This window comes from Melanotaenia boesemani, chromosome 12 (genome assembly GCF_017639745.1).
Source record: "Melanotaenia boesemani isolate fMelBoe1 chromosome 12, fMelBoe1.pri, whole genome shotgun sequence".
Lineage (NCBI taxonomy): Eukaryota > Metazoa > Chordata > Actinopteri > Atheriniformes > Melanotaeniidae > Melanotaenia > Melanotaenia boesemani.
The window spans coordinates 16,992,840-17,015,936 of record NC_055693.1 but is presented as its reverse complement, the minus strand read 5'-3'; the positions used below and the strand labels follow the sequence as shown (position 1 = coordinate 17,015,936).

The 23,097-nt window shown below is 36.4% G+C and overlaps 2 protein-coding genes across 7 annotated transcripts in view; both read right to left on the bottom strand.

Annotated features, from left to right (window-relative positions):
- Positions 1-695: 695 nt before the first annotated feature.
- Positions 696-10,572, bottom strand: slc15a1a (solute carrier family 15 member 1a). The gene is made up of 21 exons (XM_042001901.1): positions 10,518-10,572; positions 9,168-9,309; positions 8,854-8,973; positions 8,638-8,737; positions 6,569-6,659; positions 6,374-6,457; positions 6,182-6,264; positions 5,970-6,056; positions 5,797-5,886; positions 5,669-5,713; positions 5,554-5,586; positions 5,388-5,476; positions 4,087-4,168; positions 3,829-3,945; positions 3,542-3,691; positions 3,351-3,397; positions 3,017-3,124; positions 2,812-2,923; positions 1,888-2,025; positions 1,592-1,699; positions 696-1,490 (listed from the first exon to the last, which is right to left on the bottom strand). Exons 1-21 carry the CDS (start codon positions 10,522-10,524, stop codon positions 1,251-1,253), a joined length of 2,073 nt encoding a protein of 690 aa, XP_041857835.1. The 5' UTR covers positions 10,525-10,572; the 3' UTR covers positions 696-1,250.
- A 1,736-nt stretch (positions 10,573-12,308) lies between these two features.
- zmp:0000001200 (dedicator of cytokinesis protein 9) overlaps positions 12,309-23,097 on the bottom strand; it is a 75,171-nt gene continuing 64,382 nt past the window's right edge. For 3 of the 6 annotated variants that reach the window (XM_042001235.1, XM_042001237.1, XM_042001238.1), the window contains 12 exons: positions 22,967-23,080; positions 22,633-22,848; positions 22,406-22,463; positions 22,194-22,300; positions 21,512-21,634; positions 21,282-21,395; positions 16,989-17,135; positions 16,689-16,899; positions 15,291-15,481; positions 15,108-15,208; positions 14,889-15,027; positions 12,309-13,042 (listed from right to left, as the gene is read on the bottom strand). In XM_042001235.1, coding sequence (XP_041857169.1) covers positions 12,917-13,042; positions 14,889-15,027; positions 15,108-15,208; positions 15,291-15,481; positions 16,689-16,899; positions 16,989-17,135; positions 21,282-21,395; positions 21,512-21,634; positions 22,194-22,300; positions 22,406-22,463; positions 22,633-22,848; positions 22,967-23,080 — 1,647 coding nt within the window. In that variant the 3' untranslated portion in view covers positions 12,309-12,916. Of the gene's footprint in view, positions 13,043-14,888; positions 15,028-15,107; positions 15,209-15,290; positions 15,482-16,688; positions 16,900-16,988; positions 17,136-17,737; positions 17,768-21,056; positions 21,063-21,281; positions 21,396-21,511; positions 21,635-22,193; positions 22,301-22,405; positions 22,464-22,632; positions 22,849-22,966; positions 23,081-23,097 lie in introns of all 6 variants that reach the window. The other 3 variants (XM_042001234.1, XM_042001236.1, XM_042001233.1) reach the window with 2 other exon arrangements.

Here is a 23,097-nt window from a genome sequence, read left to right as displayed (position 1 = left end):
CTGTCCTGGGGCCCCTGCTGTTCATCATTTACCTCCTCCCCCTCGGTTATATTTTTAGAAAACATTTTTATTGCTATGCGGATGACACCCAGCTCTACCTCTCCACAAGCCTAACTCTACTCTCCCACCATCTTCCCTCACAGATTGTCTTCAAGAGATTACTGGTTCACCTCAAACTTCCTAAATTAAACAGCAGCAAAACAGAAATGTTATTAGTAGGCACCAAATCCACTCTCTGCAAATCTGACAGTTTCTCCATGCCCATTGATGATTCTTCCATTTCCCCCTCCCCTTAAATAAAGAGTCTAGGTGTCATCCTTGACAGCACTCTGTCTCTTACGTCACATATCAATAACATAACCCGGTCAGCATATTTTCACCTTCGTAATATCAACCGCCTCCGCCCCTCCCTCACCCGTCACACCGCCGCCGTACTCTATCTATCTATCTATCTATCTATCTATCTATCTATCTATCTATCTATCTTCCTTTATCAAAAAAAAGCAAAGTTTTACACACACTCTCTCTCTCTCACACACACAAATAAATAAATAACCAGTAGTTGCTAGAAAAAGGCCTAGCCCCCCGCAACTCTATGTTGGAATAAGTGGGTATGGATAGTTTTTCATAATTGTAATTTTTTGACATTTAATGATTCTCGAACTTTGATGCTGATTATTTTAGTTTGAAATAACTGAAAATCTAATTGGTACCTAGTCATAATGTTAATGTCACATTATGACATTTGTTCTGTGCTTGCACTTTAAGAGAAGGATGGGAATATTACCTTCATGCCAGCAAAACATTTTTTGGCAAAAACAAAAAAAATCACAACAAAAATAATGAATGAGAAAAACACAGGATAAGTTTTATTGCTTATGTCAACATAACATATATAAACAACCAATTACACACAGTAAAGATATATATACAGATAGATAGATAGATAGATAGATAGATAGATAGATAGATAGATAGATAGATAGATAGATAGATAGATAGATAGATAGATAGATAGATAGAAAGGATACAGTCCCCCCCGCACACACACACACACAAGCTCTCCCAGCTTCCCTTTAGGACATTGCATCAACCTCTTTGATTTATTGCACACAACCTAACCCTGAATTCATATCCGTTGGTGACATGTTGCCTACACCCTGAACTGGACTAAGTGGTATAGAACACGGATGGATGGAAACTAAACTAGAAGACATACAAATATAGACCGCTTGTACATTCTCTGTTTCTCATATTTTGGTTTGTTTTGATTTATTATCATCATCACTACTACTATCTGATGATCTCCTGACCATCTCAACCTCTTTGTTCTGTAGCTTGCTTTTATCATCGTTGTCATCATCATTAACATCCTTCCTGAACTTGGCCTCGATCTCTGCAGGGTCGATGTAAGTGTAGAAATATGCCATAATGGAGAAGATGATGCACACTACCACCAAGAGGGAGGCAAATAGGGTGTACTCTGCCCACTTTAAAGGAGAGACAGACATGACACATGTTATTAAAATCTCAGTGTATGTTGTCTTTAATTGGCACACAGTTGTGTGTAATCCCCCCTCCTTTTTTTTACCTGTTTGGGAAGCTTTGCAAGCTCTGCCACAATCAGGACAATAAAGTTGCCAATAGCAACAGTAAACAGCCAGCCTGCTTGAAGCACTGCTTTCATGTTACTGGGCGCCTTGATGAAAAAAAACAGGATAAAAATTTAAAAAACTCATAAAAAGAGATCATACACATGTATAAATAATCAAAATCTTAATTATTGTAGAATTAATGAGAATAAGTTGATATTTATTGTCTCTTAAAGTTCCACTTTAGATGAAATTGCCCTGATTTAATAGGTAGAGATTTTTCTTTCATATTTACCTGTGAGTAAGAGAACTCCAGGCCAGTAACAGAAAACATTACTTCTCCAGCAGTGATAAAGAAATACTGTGGGATCTGGAGGGCCATGTGGACCGTGTTTGGCTTGATGTCCTCTACCACTGTTAAAGACTCCTGACACTGAAACATATCAGTAAACAAACACATTTCAGTTTAAATAACAGATTTTATTAGATAGAAACAGGATATTAATTAGACTTTAAGACTAAGTTGGTATAGAAAATGGATGGATGGGTAGAAAAAGGTTGGATGACTTTGGTCCTCGGTAAATATTTTAAAATTTTCTGACATCCCAATCCTCAGTTCCACTTCCAAGCTCTTTTCTCTCTGCTTAAGAGATGTAAATATTTAAAAATGGGTTATAAATTGTGTCAAACAATTGTTGTGAGCTGAGCATTGCAATTTAAATTGTGCAAGCTATTTTGAGCTTCCTTCATTCACATGGGGGAATATTTAAATAATCACAAGCCTTAGCTATGCCCCCCCCCCCCCAAAATAATGGCATATATAAAACCAGACTTTGTTGTTGTTTCAATGTCAGTATGAGAGTGGTGAAAATGAGCAGGTGAGATCAATGAAGACATATTTTGCCCTTATAGGGGATCATGCACTTTTTGAATTTAAAGTAATGAATAGTTTTTCAAGACAAAAGGATGTCTAATGGCACAGAAGAAAAAGATTTATCAGGTTAGAAAGAAAAAGCATCAAGATCAAAGGCAGTAAGAATCAGATTATTTCCACCTTTGCTGTTTAAACTTTAATGTTTTTTCTAGTTGAAGGAAAAAAGTTATTTCTTAATACATGTTACTACCAATCAATTACACAAACACACACAGACAGTCCCTCATTGGATGAGATTAAGGGCAAAAAAAGTTGTTAATATATGAACTCATGAGTGAAACTTACATCTGGTCCCAAAGTTAAAGTGCTGGGGATGAAGAAAGTATAAGAACTTCCAAATCCAAAGACCCTGCTGTATTCACACGACTGTGAACCACTTTCTAAAGTGAATGTGACCCTGATGAGAAAATAACACATGTTTAGGAGATTCTATCATTGTCAAGAAAACAAAATACTATACAAACCAATGAAGATGGAAAACAATCCTTACTCTCCATTTTTTATCAGGGTGTAGTTGGAATAAAAATACGGCTCAATTAACCCAAAGTGTATATCAGCAGTGGAGACATTGACTTCTGTGTCCTTTCCATTAACAAATCTGAAATAAAAACACAGTGAATAAAACCATACCTGTAAAAACCTCTGAAAATCATCATGTTACATCACTGTTTTCAACAGTTAACACTGCACATAAAGTGTAAGGTTGTAACAATATGGACAAAAACAAGTATTTAAATATTGTAACAACAAATATTACATTTAATTTTGGTAGACTGACTAATTAGTGCACCACTAGTGCAATTAACAAGTGAAATCAAACTTACCGGATTGCATTGTTTCCTTCTTCAGGTTTGGTAGTCAAATCATCAGACTAAAGGAAGAAAAAATGGATATTTTAATAATTCTACCATTGCAAGTCTTATTTTGTGTCTACATAGAAAAGACTATTTCATTACGCCTAAAGTACTAAATTAGCTTAGCTAGTTATTTTCATTATTGTGTTCTTACAACTCACCAGGACCCATTCATCACTGAGGGCTGAGGGAATAAGAAGTGTTTGTCGCTTTGCTTTAACCAAGGGAATCATTTTAGTAACTGAAGAGTTGCTATCTGATATTGAAACACTAATTTGTTCTGTTTTAAATGTCATGTATTCAGCACTGGCCTGCAAAACAAAGAACATGTTAAAACAGATAAAGACGTGTATATATAAAATGGTGGTTCATTTCAGTCTTTTTTTAAACACTTCTGAACTTGTAAATGCAAAATTTCCAAAGGTTAGGTATTAGTAAGATGACATACCTGAGCTGCAGGGAGTTCTAGATTATTGCTTTGCAGCTGAGCTGTAACTGTATTTCTGCCCATGTTAAGCAGTCTTAGCTGACTCTCTGAGGTGGATGGAAAAACAGGCAATGTTTTCTGAAAATTAGATCAAAGTAGTTTGCTTAGATAAACAAAAAATACACATGTTGTTGGGGTTTAATTTATGTTGAAGTAAATAACTTCTTAACTACAATGTATTTTACAGTGAGGAAGTGAACACGATTGTTTTTGACTTACATCAATTTGAACCTGGACCAGTGCAGCACAAACAAAAGCCATTGCTGCCAGAAACATCCCCACTGTCATTCTTTTCAGAGGTCTGTTGAATTGACAATAACATTTATTGATGATTTCTATAAAATACTGGGGGTATGAATGGGGCGGCATGGCTCAGTGGGTAGAGTGGTCGTCTTGCAGCCCAAGGGTTGGCAGTTCAATCCCGGCTGGAGAGCTCATGACTTAGCGTCCCTGAGCAAGACACTAAACCCCTCCTGATGGGTCGTGGTTAGCGCCTTGCATGCAGTGTGTGAATGTGACATATGTATAGTGCATTGGATAAATGTGCTATATAAGTAGAGACCATTTACCATAAAATAACAGCCCCTCATTTTATTTTAAGAAAAATTGAAGTCTCTGAGGCTGAATAACTTTGCTGAAAGCTGACACAATTTACTTTCAAGGAAGAAGGCTAAATAAGAGCTGCAGCTAGCAGCTGGTTAGCTTAGCCTACTAGAGTTGGTGCTTTTTTTCCCTCCTGGTTCCTGCAGTATGAGCAGGGTTTCCCTGAAATTGACTGTGTACAGTCAAAGAGTATAGGGAGCAAAAGAACACCAAGGATATTTGTTATGAGGAGAGACTTTACATGTGCATCACTGCAATCCACAGCTCTTCAGTGCTTTAATAAAAGAGTACAAGGACTGGAGAATATTAAATAAATGCATTAAAATCTTTGGCACAGCCTGAACATGGTTTAAATAGAGCTATCTGTGTGCACGCTGCTGTGGCTACCATGAATTTACCTTAATTTAATCCCCAATACTTTTCTATTTAAGGTTGCAACTTTTCAAAAGTACAGACATTTTCAGTATGGGGCTTAAAACAAGTGCAATTTTTGATTGGTGGAGGTCTTGTAGGTGCAGAAAATATAAACGACAGCTAGACTGATGGCAACACCTGGTCTTTCATTCTGCAGACAAAATTGTGAGGGTTTTTGAAAGGGGATGCAACATGCACTTGTTATTGCTGCATAGTCATTTTTAAAACTCAGTAGCATGAAGGGGGAGCAGTTTTTTTTCTGCTATTTAAACCAGTTGCATTGAAATTGGGCTGCTTTTCATGTTCCCTTTGTTAAAAAAAAAAACTAATCTTAAAACTGCTTGTAAAAAGATGTGGAATTGGTGCTGACCTTCAGCATTTTTGGAAGAAAAAAATTTGGAAGTTTGAAAGCAAAAAGTAACCCCTTCACTGTCCACATGCAGTTATTGATTAACAATATCATCAACAAACAAATACAGTATATGCCTCATGGCTTGACTTACGTGAATTCCAGGCCACATTTTTTGATCAGAGGGTAAATCACACTGTCCATTATAGGCACCAAAGTCAGGATTAGGATGGGGTTGACCGTCTACGTATAAATGGTAAAGTGAGATTTTGCTCTAATAAATGAGGGAAGGCTTACATTGTCAAGTTCCTTTAACTTACCTGCATCTGATCAGGCTGTATAACAAGTAGCCCCTGTACACACAAAGAAAATGTCATGAACAGTGCTTTAGTGAATTATAGAAAATGACTATGTTGGTTTTATAACCAAACTTACAAAATTTCCATTCATTGTGGTGGCTTGCAGAGTCCATCTCGAACCCTTTAACATAAAACAGAAAATTCAGCATAATGCCTGCAAACAGGGGATGTTGTTTTTGAAAGGGAATGTTAAGCTTAAAGTACCTTTTGATCAAAAAGAGTCCAGAACATCGGCAGTGGAATATACAAAAAGAGGACCTTCAGCACCATTTTAATTTGAGCGATGAAGAGTTTCTACAACACAGGCCAACAGGGAATGAAGAGTTGTTTGTCCACTGAAGAAGCTGCTTTTTATAATTCAGGAAAATAAAGCTTACATCATATTTTTCCTCTGCCCAGTCCATCCAGTGCTCTCTCTTTGGGTACCTCTTGCTCTTGTGCCTGAAGCGGTTTTTAATGGCAAACTGATAGAAAAATGAGCAAAGTGAAAGAGAAAAAATATTTCAGAACTATCTAGGGTCACTGTTGGTACTCTAAGGTCTGTAATGGGTGAACATTAATATAAAAAACATTGCTTTAAATGACTTACCCCTATACATTTACACACAGACACCATAATGTTGCCCTCAGGTTTAGTTTTGTAGTACATGCCACTCCCCATGATAAACACCACTGTAGTCCAAAACCACAGGAAAATCCTCAATTTCAGCACACAACCCAAACATGAAACCTTAGCATTTTTGTTTTACATAGAGAACATCTCTATATTTTTAACACATACCAAGTGCAACGACCATCAGTGCTGCAGGGACACCAAAGGCAAGAGAATAACACTTCTGCTTACTGTAGATACCACATTCCTGACCTGCAGATGGAGACAAAGAACATACATTCAAATATTTTAGTTACCTCACGTACTCTTATGTTTATTGCATATTTAGGGCACTGTTCATTAAAAAATTCATGTCACATCTACCTCTGAGGATTGGAGTGATAATGGTTGACAGAAGACTCCCTCCATTGATGCACAAGTAGAAAACAGAGAAGAAAGTTCTTCTTTGTTTTTCCTGAACAGAAGCACAGTGATCATTTGTTGTTCAGTATTGAATGTCAATGACAATGTCAAATTTATTTTTGTAGCACATTTAAAAACAACAACAGTTGACCAAAGTGAATCACAATAGCATCAGCTAAAAAAAAATATAGATAGGGAGGGGCAAGACCATTTAAAGCTTTAAAAGTGACCAGTAAAATTTAAAAATGGGGAATAATTTTCCAAACCAGATGACTTGTCTTCTTTTCGTTAAGGTTTGGAAAAATTCTACGTCACCCAGGTTTTAATTTGAGCCAATTTAAAGGGTGTCTGTGCTTTCCTGCTGCTTAGCTTTACTGGCATATACTGTAGGCCTGGATATTGTCAGTGAAACAATGAAGGTATGTTGTGCTTTCTAAAAATAGAACCCAGTGGCAGCATATACAGAATATGCAGCAAAGGTTCCAATATGGATCCCTGGGGAACCTCAAAGTTAAAAGGGGCTGCTGAAGAGGAATGAGCCCCTAGGTTGACAGAGATACTCCTGCCTGTAAGGTATATTTTGAACCAGGACAGAGCTGTACCTTATCAACAATAATAACAGAATATTGTGTTCTATGGTACAGGAACACAACCTGACGACAGAGACTTATTAATCAAAATAAGGACACATTAACTGACAACATGAAAAACATCTTTAAACAGCTGAGGGGAAACAGTCTGCAGGGGAATATGAGACCCGGATCTGATTGACTATGTGCTTTAAAGCAGAGAAAGTCACAGGCTCCACCTGCTGAAGAACAGCTGATTATGAGGGAAATTATGAAGGATCTTTATTGAGATGAGATGGTGGAAACCTGAGAGCAGAAATCTTTGCAACAAAGAGCTGCAAAAACTTCTTCAACAGAGCAGAAGACACCACAGAATGATTAAGAACATGCAGATTTACAACTGCATTAAAGACATTAAACATTACCTGAGGTCTATGACTGTTGTTTAGGACTATGTTGGACAGAAAAGCTGTCTTAGCAGTTTTTACAGCCCTTTGGTACTTTGACAAACTGGCACTTAATATTTCTAAAGAGACCTGAAATTAGTCCTTTTTTCTCTTTCTTTCGGCCTGTCTACACAGACGGAGTTTCATTCAGCTATAGTCGTTTGTGATGTTGAATGTAAAATTTGATATGTAAATATCTGTCTTCATCAGTGTATTTATAACAGTATATACTATTTATTTATTCATTTTTATTTTATTAATTTTTTTTTTTTGCAATGCAAGTTTCATTCGTACCGTAGTTCTGTGGATGATAATGTTAATTTAAACAAGCTGCTTGGGCTTTGGTCTGCATTGCCTGTGACTTGTTGAGCCAAAGTTAGTCTCAGTATCAATAGCATTACTTTCCAGTTGCTTCTGTACTCATTTTTTTTTAGCTTTTTGCAGGAGTCGGTAGTTTGTTTGGGCTACATGATAACCTGTCAATACCTGGTTAGCTGCTCCTGACATTTAGACAAAAACTTTCTGCCTACTTCCTGTTTGCTTTAATTGCTCACTTCCCATCTTTAGGAAGTGGCCAAATGTTTAAGTAATTTTCTTGTCACAGGAAACCTCTGTCAAGACTTTTGATGCACCATTAGAGTTAAAATAAAAACACTGAATAAACAGGCATTAATGGTTCTCAGAGAATTAATCTTAATAATTTTGGTGCTCTTCAAATCTTTCCTGTAACACCACAATGTGGCTGGAATCTGCCAATTTTTAGGCGATGTCATTTGCAGAAAGGCATGCTAATTCAACATCACTCGAGTTGTCATTGTGATCATTTTAGCATTAGCATTTATTGCCCCATTGAGTTTGATAGATCTTAACTACAGAAAGAAAGAAGGGAGGCATAACATGCAATAATGTTCTTAAATTATTGATGCAGTAACTGCATGTTTAATGTGCACTCTGAAGCCAAAGGTCAAACCCCTGAAGCCTCAAACAGAGACTTAAAAAGAGGCAATGGTCTAACCTGGTGATCACCAAATTGGTCTCCACCAAAAGCAGCCACACAAGGTTTGATGCCACCAGTGCCCATGGCGATGAGGAAGAGACCCACCAGGGCCAACACCCTGAATGTGAGGAAGAAGAAAATGTGCATGAGCAGGGTATGTTATTGACAGATGTGGTGAAAACAGTCACTTCCTGAATTGTGACTGCATTATTAATCTCTGTAATAGAAACCCACTTATGAATGGTCCTGTTGTCTGGTATTCCGTCTCTGTCCCAGTCAGTGATGTCATGAATTGCACTGATTGCCATTGTAACTTGCCCAATTGCATAGACAATGGACAGGTAGATGATGGTCCTGTGAGAAGAACATTAAAGAGACATGAGTGAAAAAACAGCGTAAAAACGGTTACAAGTATGAGCTATTTAATTATATTTTACATTAGTAGAGCTTTATGTTCCAACATGGATAGATAACAATAAAAAATAAAATGAAAAAGCTAATTCCAGCATTTTGACATCAGATCAGTTAAACTGGAAGCAGTCACTCACTTAAACTTTCCTAGCCAGGAGTCTGCCACAATGGCCCCGAGGATGGGGCTCAGGTAGCAGAGAGCCACAAAGCCGTGGTAGATGGAAGTTGCCAGGTCAACTTCCCAACGCAAGAAGTACCTCAAGTACAGCACCAGCACAGCTGTGGAGAAGCAGGAAAAACAACAGCTCCTTCTTATTCTACATCAGCTACACAATGATAACCCACAGCTGCAAATGAGAAACAATGATAAACCCAGATTTGTTCATAATATAACTCAAACACAAAATGACTGAGGAGAAAAATTAGGTTGGGGTTAAAATGAGCAGTTTAAAAAACAAAAAGAGTCATTCTGGATCTACACACTAAAAGCTACACAGTACCCAGGTTTGAATGGGGAACTGGATTTTTATCCTTTTTTGTAATGGTCTTGTAATGTAACTGATTACTCTGTGGTTCCTCTTTATTCTACTTTATTAGTAGATAAATGTATGATTATGGCTGTATATATACATATCTGTTAAATCTTGTCATATTATGCTATGTTAACCTGTTTTTTAAAGACTCTCTGACTGTGATTGTCATTGGCAGGTCATGGGTATCATGTGACCATCTACCTGCCCACACAGAGCAGTGATTGCCTGTTTATACATGAATTAAGCTGCCACACAAACATTTTGCCACTTGCCCTGATGAAGGCTTCTTAGGTTGAAACACGTTGGCATTGATATGTTTTTTAATAAATTAGATAAAAAAGGCTTTTTATTTTCTACCTTCTAGAGTGCCTCAGTAATCTTTTCATAAGTTAGAAAGTTTACTGTCATGGTCATATTATCAGAAAGGGAAATGGGTGAAAACCTATGAAAGCTGATTTCCTAAATATCCACAACTATTATTTGAATTCAAGTTTGAATTTTTATGGTTAAATATGAAAGTAAGATATTATCTTCTGGGAAATTGTCAGTTTGTTGAATAACTTTTATTTCAGAAGTGGGCAAAGACTGTTTTGTTTAATTTAGTTGTTAAAAGTTTTTACTAGAAATTAGTTGCTTGTATGGTTTTATTTTTTTTTTAAATCAGGTAGACAAAAATAAAATTTGACAAAATTTTTAAAATTAAAATTTTATATGAATCAGATTTTTTGTTTTTATAGAAATCCTTCCGTAAAATGAATAACCTGTAAAACTGATTTAAATAAATGCATTTTTAAACTTGATGAAGAAAACTTCTACATGTTCGCAGGAAACTGCTATTTACATCCACTTTTGTGTTTTTGATATAGATAAAACATTTTTTTTCTTTTTTTTTTGCTTTGTCAGTGTATGAATCAGCATGCTTTTGGCGTCTACATTTTAACACATAACGCTCACCTCGCATTCCATAGTAGGAGAATCTCTCACAGAACTCATTCACAACGATGAAGAAGATGCTGAGCGGGTAGCCACACACCTCTTTACTCTGGGTTGGAAAGAACAGCAACTACACTGTAAAAACTTCTGCAGTGTGAGGGAGTATTTAATCATTCAGTGAAAGGATATATCAAACTCTATATAACATTTCATTCCATTCAAATGAATTTTATTGAATAAGTATAGAAATAAATTTGAGGAGCTCATTCTGCATAATACAGAAAGATGCCTGTTATTTATGCATTATGAATGAAGCACCAATAAAGTGATAGATTTATGAATCTATTTATTTGGTCAGATTGAAGGGTCATGCTCAATGGTTTTGGTAAATTTAATCTAACCAATGTCTAACTTTTTTTAAACATTTTAATTTAACACCAAAAATTAAATGTGAAATCAACAATAAAGAGATGAATGTAAAGGAAAAATGTAGAATGCCCTCCCCCTCCTTGTCTTATTTAGTTTATTGTATTTTATTTGTCTTATTGTTTTTGGTTTTCTTCCCTTGTTGATGTTTGTCATTTTTTTTCATGAACATATTAAAACGAAAATGTACAATATTTACTTTCACAACATAGATTACTGAATAGTAGAGTAAGGTGCCAACATACTTGGAGCATTACATGGATCAACCAATCTTTCATCAATATTTATAGCGATAATCTAGCACAAAAAAAACCTGACAATATTTACCTTATTTTTTTATAAATGCATAAATAAAAACAAAGTTAGTACTTTACCGTTCCTTTGCTCTTTTTCTCCTTTTTAAGATCTTTGTGATCTGTGAGCACAAAATATTGCTTCAGTTAAATAATAAGATTCCATAACAAAGGGACAAAAAATTGCCTTTTTTTTTAAATAGACTTTTCAAGATTGTTTTCATGAAAGGCCAGAGTATCTGATAAATATCAAGATATGGGAACTTATTGTCTTTGTGCTCTCTGACATAAGCATTTAATTTAAAACACACATATTGGTTAGTAATCTCACCTGCCATGATGTCTTACTAAGGCTGCTGCCTCCTTTCTGTTGCAGTTTGATATTCCTTAGAAATCCCTGCAGGGAGCAGTTGATTCTTTAGTCCTCCCTGTTCACTGTCATGAATGGGAAAGCTTCACACAATATTGCCCCTTATTAGTCCTTGATCTGTTTTTCACACTGCTGACTGTGTTGCTTTTATGATGGGTGGAAACACAAGATACAGGAGATACGGAGTCGGGCATGTTCAATCCCTGACACTTGATAAAAATGTATCACTCCCCACAATAACTCCGGGCAATGTATCAATACAGGATCCCACAGCCAAAATGAAGACTTATGAGTGCAAGTGTGGAAAAATGCTTGTTTTTATTTAAAAGATAAGCATTAAAGAAGATATCTGTTTACAGCAGAACAGTGACTTTTGTTGTTAAATATAAAAAAAATGCTGCCCCAATATAAGACAATTTTTTTGAACATTTAAAATAACACGACAGTATAAGCTTCATATACTTCCACAGTAGGCGTAGTGTCTTTTTCCTCCACACCTCATCGCTTTGGCAAAAAGGTGGACATAATCCTTACAGTGTATGATTTCCACACAGCAAGATACTTTGGAAATATTGCACACATTCCATTTCTATATACATTAATGAACAATTTGGAATATACTTTTTTGTATGCAATGGCTTTTAAGATTTTAAAACACTCATTCTAAGACATTTAAAGTGGTTTAAGACTGAATACTAACATAAGTCATTGCAGGCCTTTTTGGAAAAAAAAAATATAGCATTCTCTGAAAAAACAAAACTTGATGTGCAGGGAGATGAGCATCAACGTATGCTGCATATACTGTTTATAAAGACATCAACACAGTGGCTTATAAAAGTGGAATACTGTACATAAAAACACACTGTAAAACATTATGAAAGTTAAAAAAAAAAAAAAATGGGGCTGGTGGGAGCAGTAATGTAATGACATGCATGTTACAAATCCCAACAGGAATGTCTCCAAATAAAATGTTTTCAGGTAGAAACAGGTGAAGATGAGATATTATGTCTCATCTAACATGTCTTTCCATAACCCAGGAACAAAGTCTGAGTCCTGACATCTCTGCTGCACAGTCACTTCTCTTGTCAGGCCTCTTAAAAACTGCTCACTCCCAACACAGTGAATCACCTTGCCTGGTATATATGTTATACAAGTCCAGTGCCTCACTCATAGCCATCTGAGAGTACCAGACTGCATAATGGAGGAGAGATATTTGTGCTTCCAGCAGCTTCCCTCGAAGCTGACTGATTTAGGGTGAGGTTTAGAAGCGATATTATGGCATGGACGGCAGGCCTCATCAGCGAGCATGCAGGCTGCTGTTTGGATTAGCATCATACCACTGAAGATGAGCTGGGAATGCCCTGGATGGTGGCACTGGTAGGTGTACCACTAATGGCATTGAAGATGTGAAGCGAGTCAGGGATGATGCTCTTCATGCCGTCTTCCACAGGACTGATCTGGAAGGAAGAGTGTGTAGTACAGCAATGTGACAATGCTAAAAAAAAAGTCAAGTCATTTTTGATTCATTATTATTTTCTGGTCAAATACATTTTTGGAAGAATAAAAAAAATATATAACTATTTATCTTGATAGTTGATGATGAGATCAGTATCACTCTTACGCCTGTTAACAGGCTGGTAACATGAAGCTACAGTTGGATGTCAGTTAGCTTAATTAGCATAAAACATAGTTAGCTCTGTCTACGTAGCAAGGTAGAAAATGTGTGTTGAGGTGCATCTACTGATTCTTTATTAACACGGGTTATGAGCTAGAAAATTATTGAGCTGAAAGCATTGGGTTGGTGGTAGAAATATTGTAAAACCACAACATTTTTAAATTCCATTTTGAGGTGGTTTTCTCTAAAGATGTTGCTAAATATTTACAGAACTGATATTACTTTGTAAGATAATGCCGCAGTGAGCATCAAGTGAAAATTCAACATGGATTTGTGAAAACTGATAGTGGGAGGAAAATGCTGAAGATGTCTCTGTTTCTCCAGTATAAACGGTATAAACCTGTAATATACTAATTCCCTTCATAACAGCTGGTTAGAAGTCGTAGCCTGAAAGGTATGATCCCTGCTCAGATTAGTGCTTCTCTATCTGTAAATCCTAAGTTAAATATGGTCTACATATTATTATACAATGACTTCAAATAGGGAGAAAAAAAAACACATTTTGCACAATACACATTAACAGGTAGCAATGGTTGTTACATGTTTTCAAAGGAAAATGCTCACTAGAGTATTTCTCATATATTTCTTCTCAGCACCCATTTAAAAAGCTTAATGACGTTAACACATGCACACATACAAAACAGCAAAATACAGCATATACAGAAAATGAAGACATAAGCTGTGACAAAGTTGTGTATGTAAAGATATAGAAAAACTATATTTTTTTTTCAAAGCACACGCATTCAAATGTATAAAATTACTTATACACACACACATATGCACTGTACATGCATTTTTACATTCCATACACACATGCAAAACATAAGCCAGCAAACCATCAGAAATAAGTAAATGAGTGATTGTTGGTCTAGCCAGCCGCTGTCCCTGCAGTGTTTAAAGCTGAGGAGTGAGTTAGGTTTATCTTTGGACTTTTGAAACTGTAGTAAAAAAATAAATAATTTCATGATCAATTTCAGTTGATGGCAGAAAAGTTATTTTAAGACAGTTTTAATAACTGACAAGCATGTTTTCATGTAAAAAGATCATTTATTTTAATGACTCAAGCCCATCAGTGTGAAGACTTACTACTTATGTAATTTGTTAAAGTTTAATTATTCTGGTTGTTTACTTTTAGTGGGATGAAACAACAACTATTCTCAATTAATCAACAAAAGAATCAGAAGATCAATAACATTAAAATTCTTAGCAGCAGCCCAAATCAGGATGATTAGTTATACTGATGGACGTTAAACATGTAAGTCATGTGTCGTTAATTTCTCATTTATTACAAGTATGTTCAGATAAATCTGCCTATAATCTGATTGGGTAACTGCCAATCCAGAGTCAAGAGGTGAACTTTAGTTTTAGAATCACTGGACAAACACCTGAGATTTTCATCACTTCACTATTCAAACTCCCACATTCTTGTCTGGCTGGACCAACAATCAACAGCTCCATCTTTATTGGGTACTTATGCTTATTGTGTTACCATCAAATCTGCACGTCAGCACAAAGGAAAAACAGAGAATGGTTTATTAGCAAGTGCTTTTGTTCACTTTTCTTGCCACAACCTGTTTCAAAGAGGTTATAGGTGTAATAATATTACAAAGGAGCAGGAATAAACTTACCTGCTCGCGCATGATGATGGATAGCTCTCTGACTAGGTCTCTGTAGTTGGCTTTCATCTCATCGTGATACTCCTGTTGGTCTTCTTTGATCAATCGCTCATTAATGCCCAAGCCGTGGCCACATGCCTCCACAAAGTTCCTGCTCACAAAAATGTCGTTGGAATGTGTTAAAGAGAGATTACTAAAGCAGCTCTAAGACTCTGACACCTCACAGCTCACCTGAAGACTTCTTTCAGCTGTTTGACCTTGTTATCTGGATACTTCTTGGTGCTTGTGTCGTCCAGAAAAGCTCTGGCATACGCAAGAGGCCCAGCATTTACCTGAGGAGGGATGTTACTTCTTAATGTATTGCTACTAATTATATCAGGTGTGTGCAAATGTTGAGAAAATCTAAGCAGGCACCTGGACACTGATGCTGCCCTGCAGTTTAAGCTGTAGACGGATCATGTCCACCTCACTGGATGAGCACAGCTGATTAATCTCTGCCACCTTCTTGCTCATCTCGTCAATGGCCACCTCAATGGGGCTCAGATCAGTGTGGTGTTGGTACATCACAGCAATACGCTTCTTCACATAGGGGAAACAGTGTGTGGCTGCAGGGAATAAACAACAAGGAGATGGGTGAATAGCTTGCTCCTCATTGCATGGACCTTCTTGCATGTGCTTTACTCAGTTTTACAGCTCATTCTCCACCTGTATGTGGACTGTACACTCCAGGACAGCTTCCACATAGTAAAGATAAGATGAAAAGGTTGAACTTTGGGATCTTTTGCATCATAAAACAATATAGCGGTGATTGGGATTAGGAAACTTCCATGAAAAACAGCTGATAAGTTCGAAAGCTAATCAAGATAATCCATTCATGAACAAGAACTTCATGCTGACTAATTTAATACGTAAACAAGTAATGTGAAATCTACTCTAGTGTGTTAATAAACAGATCTTTCAGAAGTGTGACATGTGTCTCACGTTTTAGGTTTATTTACAAAGACTTGATGCAAAAGACTCCAAATAATTTTGTATTGTATTTACAGTCACATTTAGGGTACAGAACTCTACCTGAAGGGAGAATTACACTGATTTTACACAAAGTGATAAACTGACTTGTCATAAGTAAAACACTTGAATCTTTGTAAACTCAAGCGGGTGTTCTCACCTCACAATTTTAAGTTTTTTCGTGTTAGAGGATGAATCCATATGTTGGAGAAATCCCAAAATATTAGAGCCTTGAGTGTAATTATTATGCAGTCAGATTTATACATTTTTAAATCTGTTTAATCAGAAAATATTAAACAAAATATTTGTATCCTCAGTTTCTGCACAGCTTATTCACCTGATTATTTAGCTCACATTTACTTTAGTTTTGTGTTGTTTTTTCTTTTTTCTTTTAGTTTGGTTTACTTTCATTTCATTTTGTTTGACATTTTTATTCTGCATTCATCTTTACAAGCCAGTTTCTGTCAGATTAAACTCTCTGAGCCTTAAAACTGAACAGATATCAAAGACATGTTGTTAAAAAAGAAAGATAACTATATTAGAATATATAAATTGATAACTTTTCAGTAGTGGATTTCCATAATCTAATAAAAAATGTCAAATGTGGAAACGTTTTTAACTGGCTTAACTAGTTTATTTCTTATCAGTTTAATGGGATTAGAGTTCAAAGATATTTATTTTATGGTAACAAAAACCACTAATAGCTGTATTTTCTGTTTCACTCTGATAAGCCATGGCAACACTAAACAAAATCTGATAGTTTAGCTTAAATACAACAACCACATAAATGTTAATGTGATTTACTTGTCAGTATAGTCCGTCGTTTGCACTGCTCCTCCACACCGCCTTGCTTTTTGCCTGATATTGTGAAAGGCATCTCAAACACAAATCGACGGATGTTGTGGCTCTTTTCAAAGTCCGTCTTCCTGTCGACCAGCTCCTTCTCCTCAAGATATGGAGTCACGTGAGTCACTTGGATATATGCATACTTAGAGTCCAGGTCTTTTGGATTAATCTGCAGAGGATACAGGTCATTACAAGAGATCAGGACCCATAACATAGAATTCAAACTTTATTACAAATTGCAAATCAACAAAGTCTTACCCGTCCTGAGTCCTGAATCATCTTCACGTTCTCCTGTCCAAACTTGTCAGAGTACAGTTTGAGGAGCCTCTGGGATATCTCAGATAGAGGAGTGAATTTGGGTTCTTTGTAGATATACTCCTTACCATCTTCATCTTCAAAGAAGCCCTAAAGAAGATGAAATACCCTCAAATTTCAATTTTAACCCAGTGTTGTTGTTTATTAATCTGTTAGGATATATATATATATATATAAAAAAGCAAACTACTTCAAGCCAAACGTGAGTTGTGAGTGGGAGTCAATACAACACTGATAAAATGACATTAATCAAGACTCAGCCCTGAGCTGAATGGTTCGGCAGACTCCAAAATATATAACCCACTATCTAAGATCCAAGACATACAACTACAGGAAAAAAAAAAAACATAAAAAAACAATGTTAGTTCATGGGTGAGAGATACAATAAAAGAGGTGAGTGGGCAGATTTTGATCCGTTATTCATTTTGTATGTGAAGGACAAAAAAATCCCATGAACAGATGGGTGAAGCCATGCGTTTATCCAGTGAGAGCTGAATCCTGCTTTTAGCCTTCTAAGGCTTTCCTACTATGATTAGCACAACACTGAGGCAGGAGAACAGGAGGAGTTACAGGGCTAAGAGATAAGCACTGCACGTCAAATAGCACTGCAGACTGCATTAGTGAAGGAGCACAACACAGCCTAAAACACCACTGCAGTCCCAACTGAAATGTTGGCTTTCATACCAATTTACCTCAGCATCTGAGTCAGTAAACTGGTACTGCTACAGGAGTATGCATAACACACAAAAATAAAACAATTGTTATGAGATTACCATCTAAATACAATGTGAATACATGAGATGCATTCTAGTTTAAACTGCTGCATTAACCCTCTGATCACAGAGTTATGAGAAACATGGATCTGCAGGTTTAATATCTACTAAAGAACACAGCTGGAGACAATTGCGTCTGAGAAATCCCTCATAAAAGATCTTAAAAGAGGACGAATAAAGATCAGTACTGAAACCTGACAAACCAGACTAAGACACTGAAATGAGTGCTGGAGTGAATGACAACCATGCAAGACAGTCTTCTTCACAGAAAGCAGCAGTGTTTGTTACTTGGTTATTCTGAGTCAACTTAACCAACATTTCCCACCTCAGATCTTTTATTTTATTCTTTTTTGTTTTTTCTGCTGAAGGAAAACTACAGTCAGGTCTCTCTCTCTCTCTCTCTCTCTCTCTCTCTCTCTCTCTCTCTCTCTCTCTCTCTCTCTCTCTCTCTATATATATATATATATATATATATATATATATATATATATATATATATATATATATATATATATGGACACTGATGCAAGTTTTGGTATTTTCAATTTATCAATATGAGCTTAAAGTGCAGAGTATCAGCTTTAATTTCAGGGATTTCAAATCCAAATTAGAGGAAAGGTTTAGGATTTATACCTCTTTGACATGCATGAGTCAGTTCACTCTAAAGCTATTCTGTGGGTTTCATGGGCTTTTCCCTTATTAATCCATCATCAGTCAAGCAGGTAAAAGTACTAGAGCTGATTCCAGATGTGACAGTTTAATTTGTAAGTTGTTGTTATGAACCCACAACATGCATTCAATGGAGCTTCAGCAGGAAAAAAGGAAGAAATCCATCAGAAAGATGGTAGAAATGTTAGTGGCCAAATATTCTGAGAGAAAGAAAGCACACCGGTGAGCTCAGGGACTCAAAAAGGCCTGGATGTCCATGGAAGACAAGAGAGGTGGATGTTTGTAGGATCTTTTACACGGTGGGGAAAAACCCATTCACAACATATACCCAAGTAAAGAACACTCCAGGAAATGGGTGTATCAGTATCGGAGTATATCATAAAGATGAAGAAGGCTTGGAACATCTCATTATCCAAAGCACACCACATGCAAAACACAGTAGAGGCAGTTAGATGGCGTGTATGTCTTCCATTAGGACTGGGACACTCATGTTAACTGACAGAAGGTAGATGCAGTCGGATGAATTCTGAAGTATACATGGATATATTTTCTGCTCAGATTCCGCCAAATGCAAATGGAGGGTGGAGGAGATATGGGATGAAGGGGGTATTCACGGTGTTACATGTGGGTGGAGGGGTCATTTGGGAGTGTCTGTCTTTTTATAGATGCTCTTGATGATTGTCAGCTTTGTTTATCTCAAAGGTAATGCAGGGTTTTTTTTTTGTTTGTTTTTTCCTGTTTAGACTTAACAGCTGGTTCTCTCTATCCAGCGTATCATTGTCTTCTTTTTCCTCTCCTCAGTTTTTTTTTTTTTTTGTCTCTTCTGTTTACTCTGTTCTTTTGCCCCCACCCCACCCCCTGATGAGGTTCCCCTTTAACATGTAAATTCAGACTAATTTAAAAATAAAGAATAATACTTGAGTATCAAGAGGGGCCTTAAATCCATAAATCTCTTTTTGGCAAAGTAAAAGTAACAGCCAAACCATCCTTGCTATGATGCTGGACAGGACAAGAAAGGAGAAGAAAAAGGAGACAATGATACACTAGATAGAGAGAATCAGCTGTTAAGTCTAAACAGGAAAAATAAAAAAGAAGGACAAGTATTTATGGAAATATTTTTGCTTAATTACTTTTGAGTGCCTGAAATGAGCAGACTTTGCATAAAAAGGGTTGCAATCCCTAAGTGCTTCAAAGGATATTTTTGTTCAACCCGTTGAATTAAACTGAAAACCTGCACTTTAATTACATCTCGGTTGTTTAATTTCAAAACCACTGCAATGGCATGCAGAGCCCAAATCATGAAAATTGTGTTACTGTCCAATATTTCTGGGCCTACCTGTATTGGAACAGAATTTCCAATTATTAGTCATGAGTTTAAAAGCTTAAAAGGCTACAAAGAGGGTAGAAATTTTATACTACGTATGTAATTTTGTTTAAAGGTACAGATAAGTATTGGATCTAAAAGGACCTAATGAGTTTGGCACATTTTATTTAGTGACAAAATGCACTGTTAAAAATGGGGAGTTGCTTGTTTTTTTAAAACCAACCTTAGAAATCCACTGCTAAAAGTACAACAGGTATAGTTGTTTTCTTCTACCCTATAATAAATCTGTGTTGGGGTCTGTGCAGTCTGTTTTGGTGGTTTTAAGCAGGCAAAAACTGACAAAAACAAACTTTTTATTTTTAAAGAAAAGAAACTAAACCTTAAATCACATCTGAGCTAAAAGCAAAGTTTCATTAAAAAATCATTACAAAACAAACTGGTGTACAAATATAAATCATTCATAAATTAAAGATATATGTTTTAAAATTAAATTTTTTTATTGAACAGATTATTTAAACTTGAAGAAACATTTTTGTGATTAACATAAGTATAAGAAGAAGTGTACCAAAATAGTTCAGTTGAATAAGCAAGCAAATTAGTATTTTACTAAATATGCTCTGATTGGGGATGGACTGATGACCCATCTGGGGTATAAATAACCCTCAACAGGATGAATCAGGTATAAAAGTGAAAGAACTGATAGATCAGAAGATGTATGGATTTGAATACAGTGACAAAGTACAGGAAGATAAGGATGATTTTAACATTAAATTTGCAATAATCTAAGAAAACACATGTTTTGGAAGTAAAATAATCATACACTCTTTCCCTGGAATGTCTCACCCTGCAATGTAAACTTTCTACAGTGCCTGTATCTAAAAAAATGAATAATAGTCATACAATATTTCTAAGTAGCCTTTTTAAAGCTCTAAACGTCCTCAATAACTTACAAGTACAAGTTAGGAAAAGTGGTTAGACTCCATCACTGCTGTAATATTTGGGAACCCTCCTTTAAACTGGTTCATCATTCATCAGAAAAAACTAACAAAAATGAATAAATAATAAAAATTAAAAAAAGAGGTGAGGCAGTGACAAAGAAAACATTGAACCTAACACAGAACAGCCCGACTGTAGCTTCAAGCAGCAAGCTATGACTGAAAAGTGTAAATGGATCACAGCAGCACCATCACCACACAAAGACTCAGGCTGCTCAGAAAAGCTTGCAGGGTCTGCTGCATGACTTACCGCTGCCTTCAAAGAGGATAAAAAAACAAAAAAGCAGAAAAGTGTATTAGAGTTTGTTATAAAATGAGGCAGCATGTGGTCATGCTCTTAAAAATATAAAACCCTCAGCAGATCACTAGTGCCAGAACTGATATATAATCAAATCTCAACTATGTAAAATCTCGAGTAATTAAAAAGTAACCCTTGCAGACAGGACACATGTATTTGTTTCAGAGATGAACTTACCTGGCCAAAGAAAGCCACTCTGAAGTATGTACCCAGCAGCCTCTTCCCTGTGTGCATCACCTCTGTTACTTTACTGTATGCTCGATGCAGTGTGTCGTACAGGTGGGCAAGTTTCTGTACAAAGTTATACAGATTAATTAGATTTTAAAAGGCTGCTAGAAGTCGGATTGGGTAAAATTAACAGGAATTACTGAGCATGTTACCACACTCCAAATGAGGGGAGTTTGTACCTCAAAGTCCCTTCGTTTCTCATAAATGGGGATTATGAGCTTGTAGATGTCAGAGATGAGCTCGTAACGCTCTGCTTTCCACAGTCCATCGGCACACTCCTCCAAAAGCTCCATTAAGACATCCTAAAGGGAAAAAAGGAAGGTGAAAGTTTATGATAAACACCATTTTAGACACACAGCTTACACAAAAGGTGTATAATTTTCCATCATAATGTCTTATTAGGGTTGCAAGGCTAAAAGAGTTAGACAAAAAAATCTCACTGGTCATGATACTGACAAAAATATTATGACATTACGTATAAAATATGCTGTAACTTTTCTCCCAAATAGCTTGTTTTTACAAAAATCCACAGTAAGTAGGTTTAAAAATATTAAAATGTGTTGTATGCTCACATGATTTCCTCATTTTGTCTGATATGTTGGACATCAATTATATCCAGCAAAGTAGAGCTTGTAAATCATGAATGATTATTCCTTTACTAGTCTGTTTAATTTGATTAGATGTCTGCCAACCCTCATTTCATAAACAGAGCCTTGGAAGAGGGCCCTTCAAGTTCAAGATAAGATTAGATGTTCTATGTATTTGTAACCCTGCATATAAATGTAATTACATGCCTTTATAAGTTAGTTTGGCCTTTACTAGGTCCAAATAAGAACAAATAATACTAAAAGGACACAGTACCTCGTTGAAATGGACATCCTGCATTCCGACATCCTCCATCATCGCAGCTTCTTCATCAATGTTTGGAGTCACAACTCGAAACGATGAACAGCCCTGTTTGAAAATGCCTGCAAACCACAGATTAGACAAGATAAGCAAAATGCATAAGTAAAAAAAATAAAGCTTCTATTTGGCTATCAATGCAATTATTTCCATCAAATATAAGTGAGTACCTTTTCTCCTTAGGTATTCTGCCACAAGTGCTGCAACGTGCACATAGCACATGGCCGCCTGTAAACATGCAAGAATAAATCAGGTCAGATTAAAAAAGGAAAGGGCAGTAAAACTGATTCATTTAAATACTGTAAACTCAGCACATAAACTGATCAAATAAAAAACAGAAACCCTTAAGCGTTCATCCTGTTCAGTCATATAGACAGATCAGCGTCTACTGACTGACCTCTGACAGGTCTCCATTCTTCACATGGATTCGCGCCATGCTGTCCAACCAGGTCTTGCGCAGCTCGGGAGTGCTGGCGTAAGACTTAGCAAGGCTGTACTGCAAATCTACCAACATCTCTGGGTCTCTCTCGTGCTCCTTCATCTGAGCCGTGGCCATCAAAACCGTCCTGATGCGCTTGGTCAAGTCCTTCACATCTGATGGGAAAGCTGTGTTCTGTTGAGTAGGATGAAGTTCTCAGAGCTTTGTCTGCTACATCTCAGCTGGTTTTGCTTTTGGGTTGTTTTAATTGTTTATTGAAATAAAACCAGAACATTACCCAGAAGTTTCTCACCTTGATAGTTTTATCACTGTTGGCACAGTTGTTGATTATTGACAGAGACTGTTGAAAGCGGGTACTTCCAATACCAATCACATCAGCTATCAACTGACTGACAGCAATCACCACCTAAAGGAAAAGACACT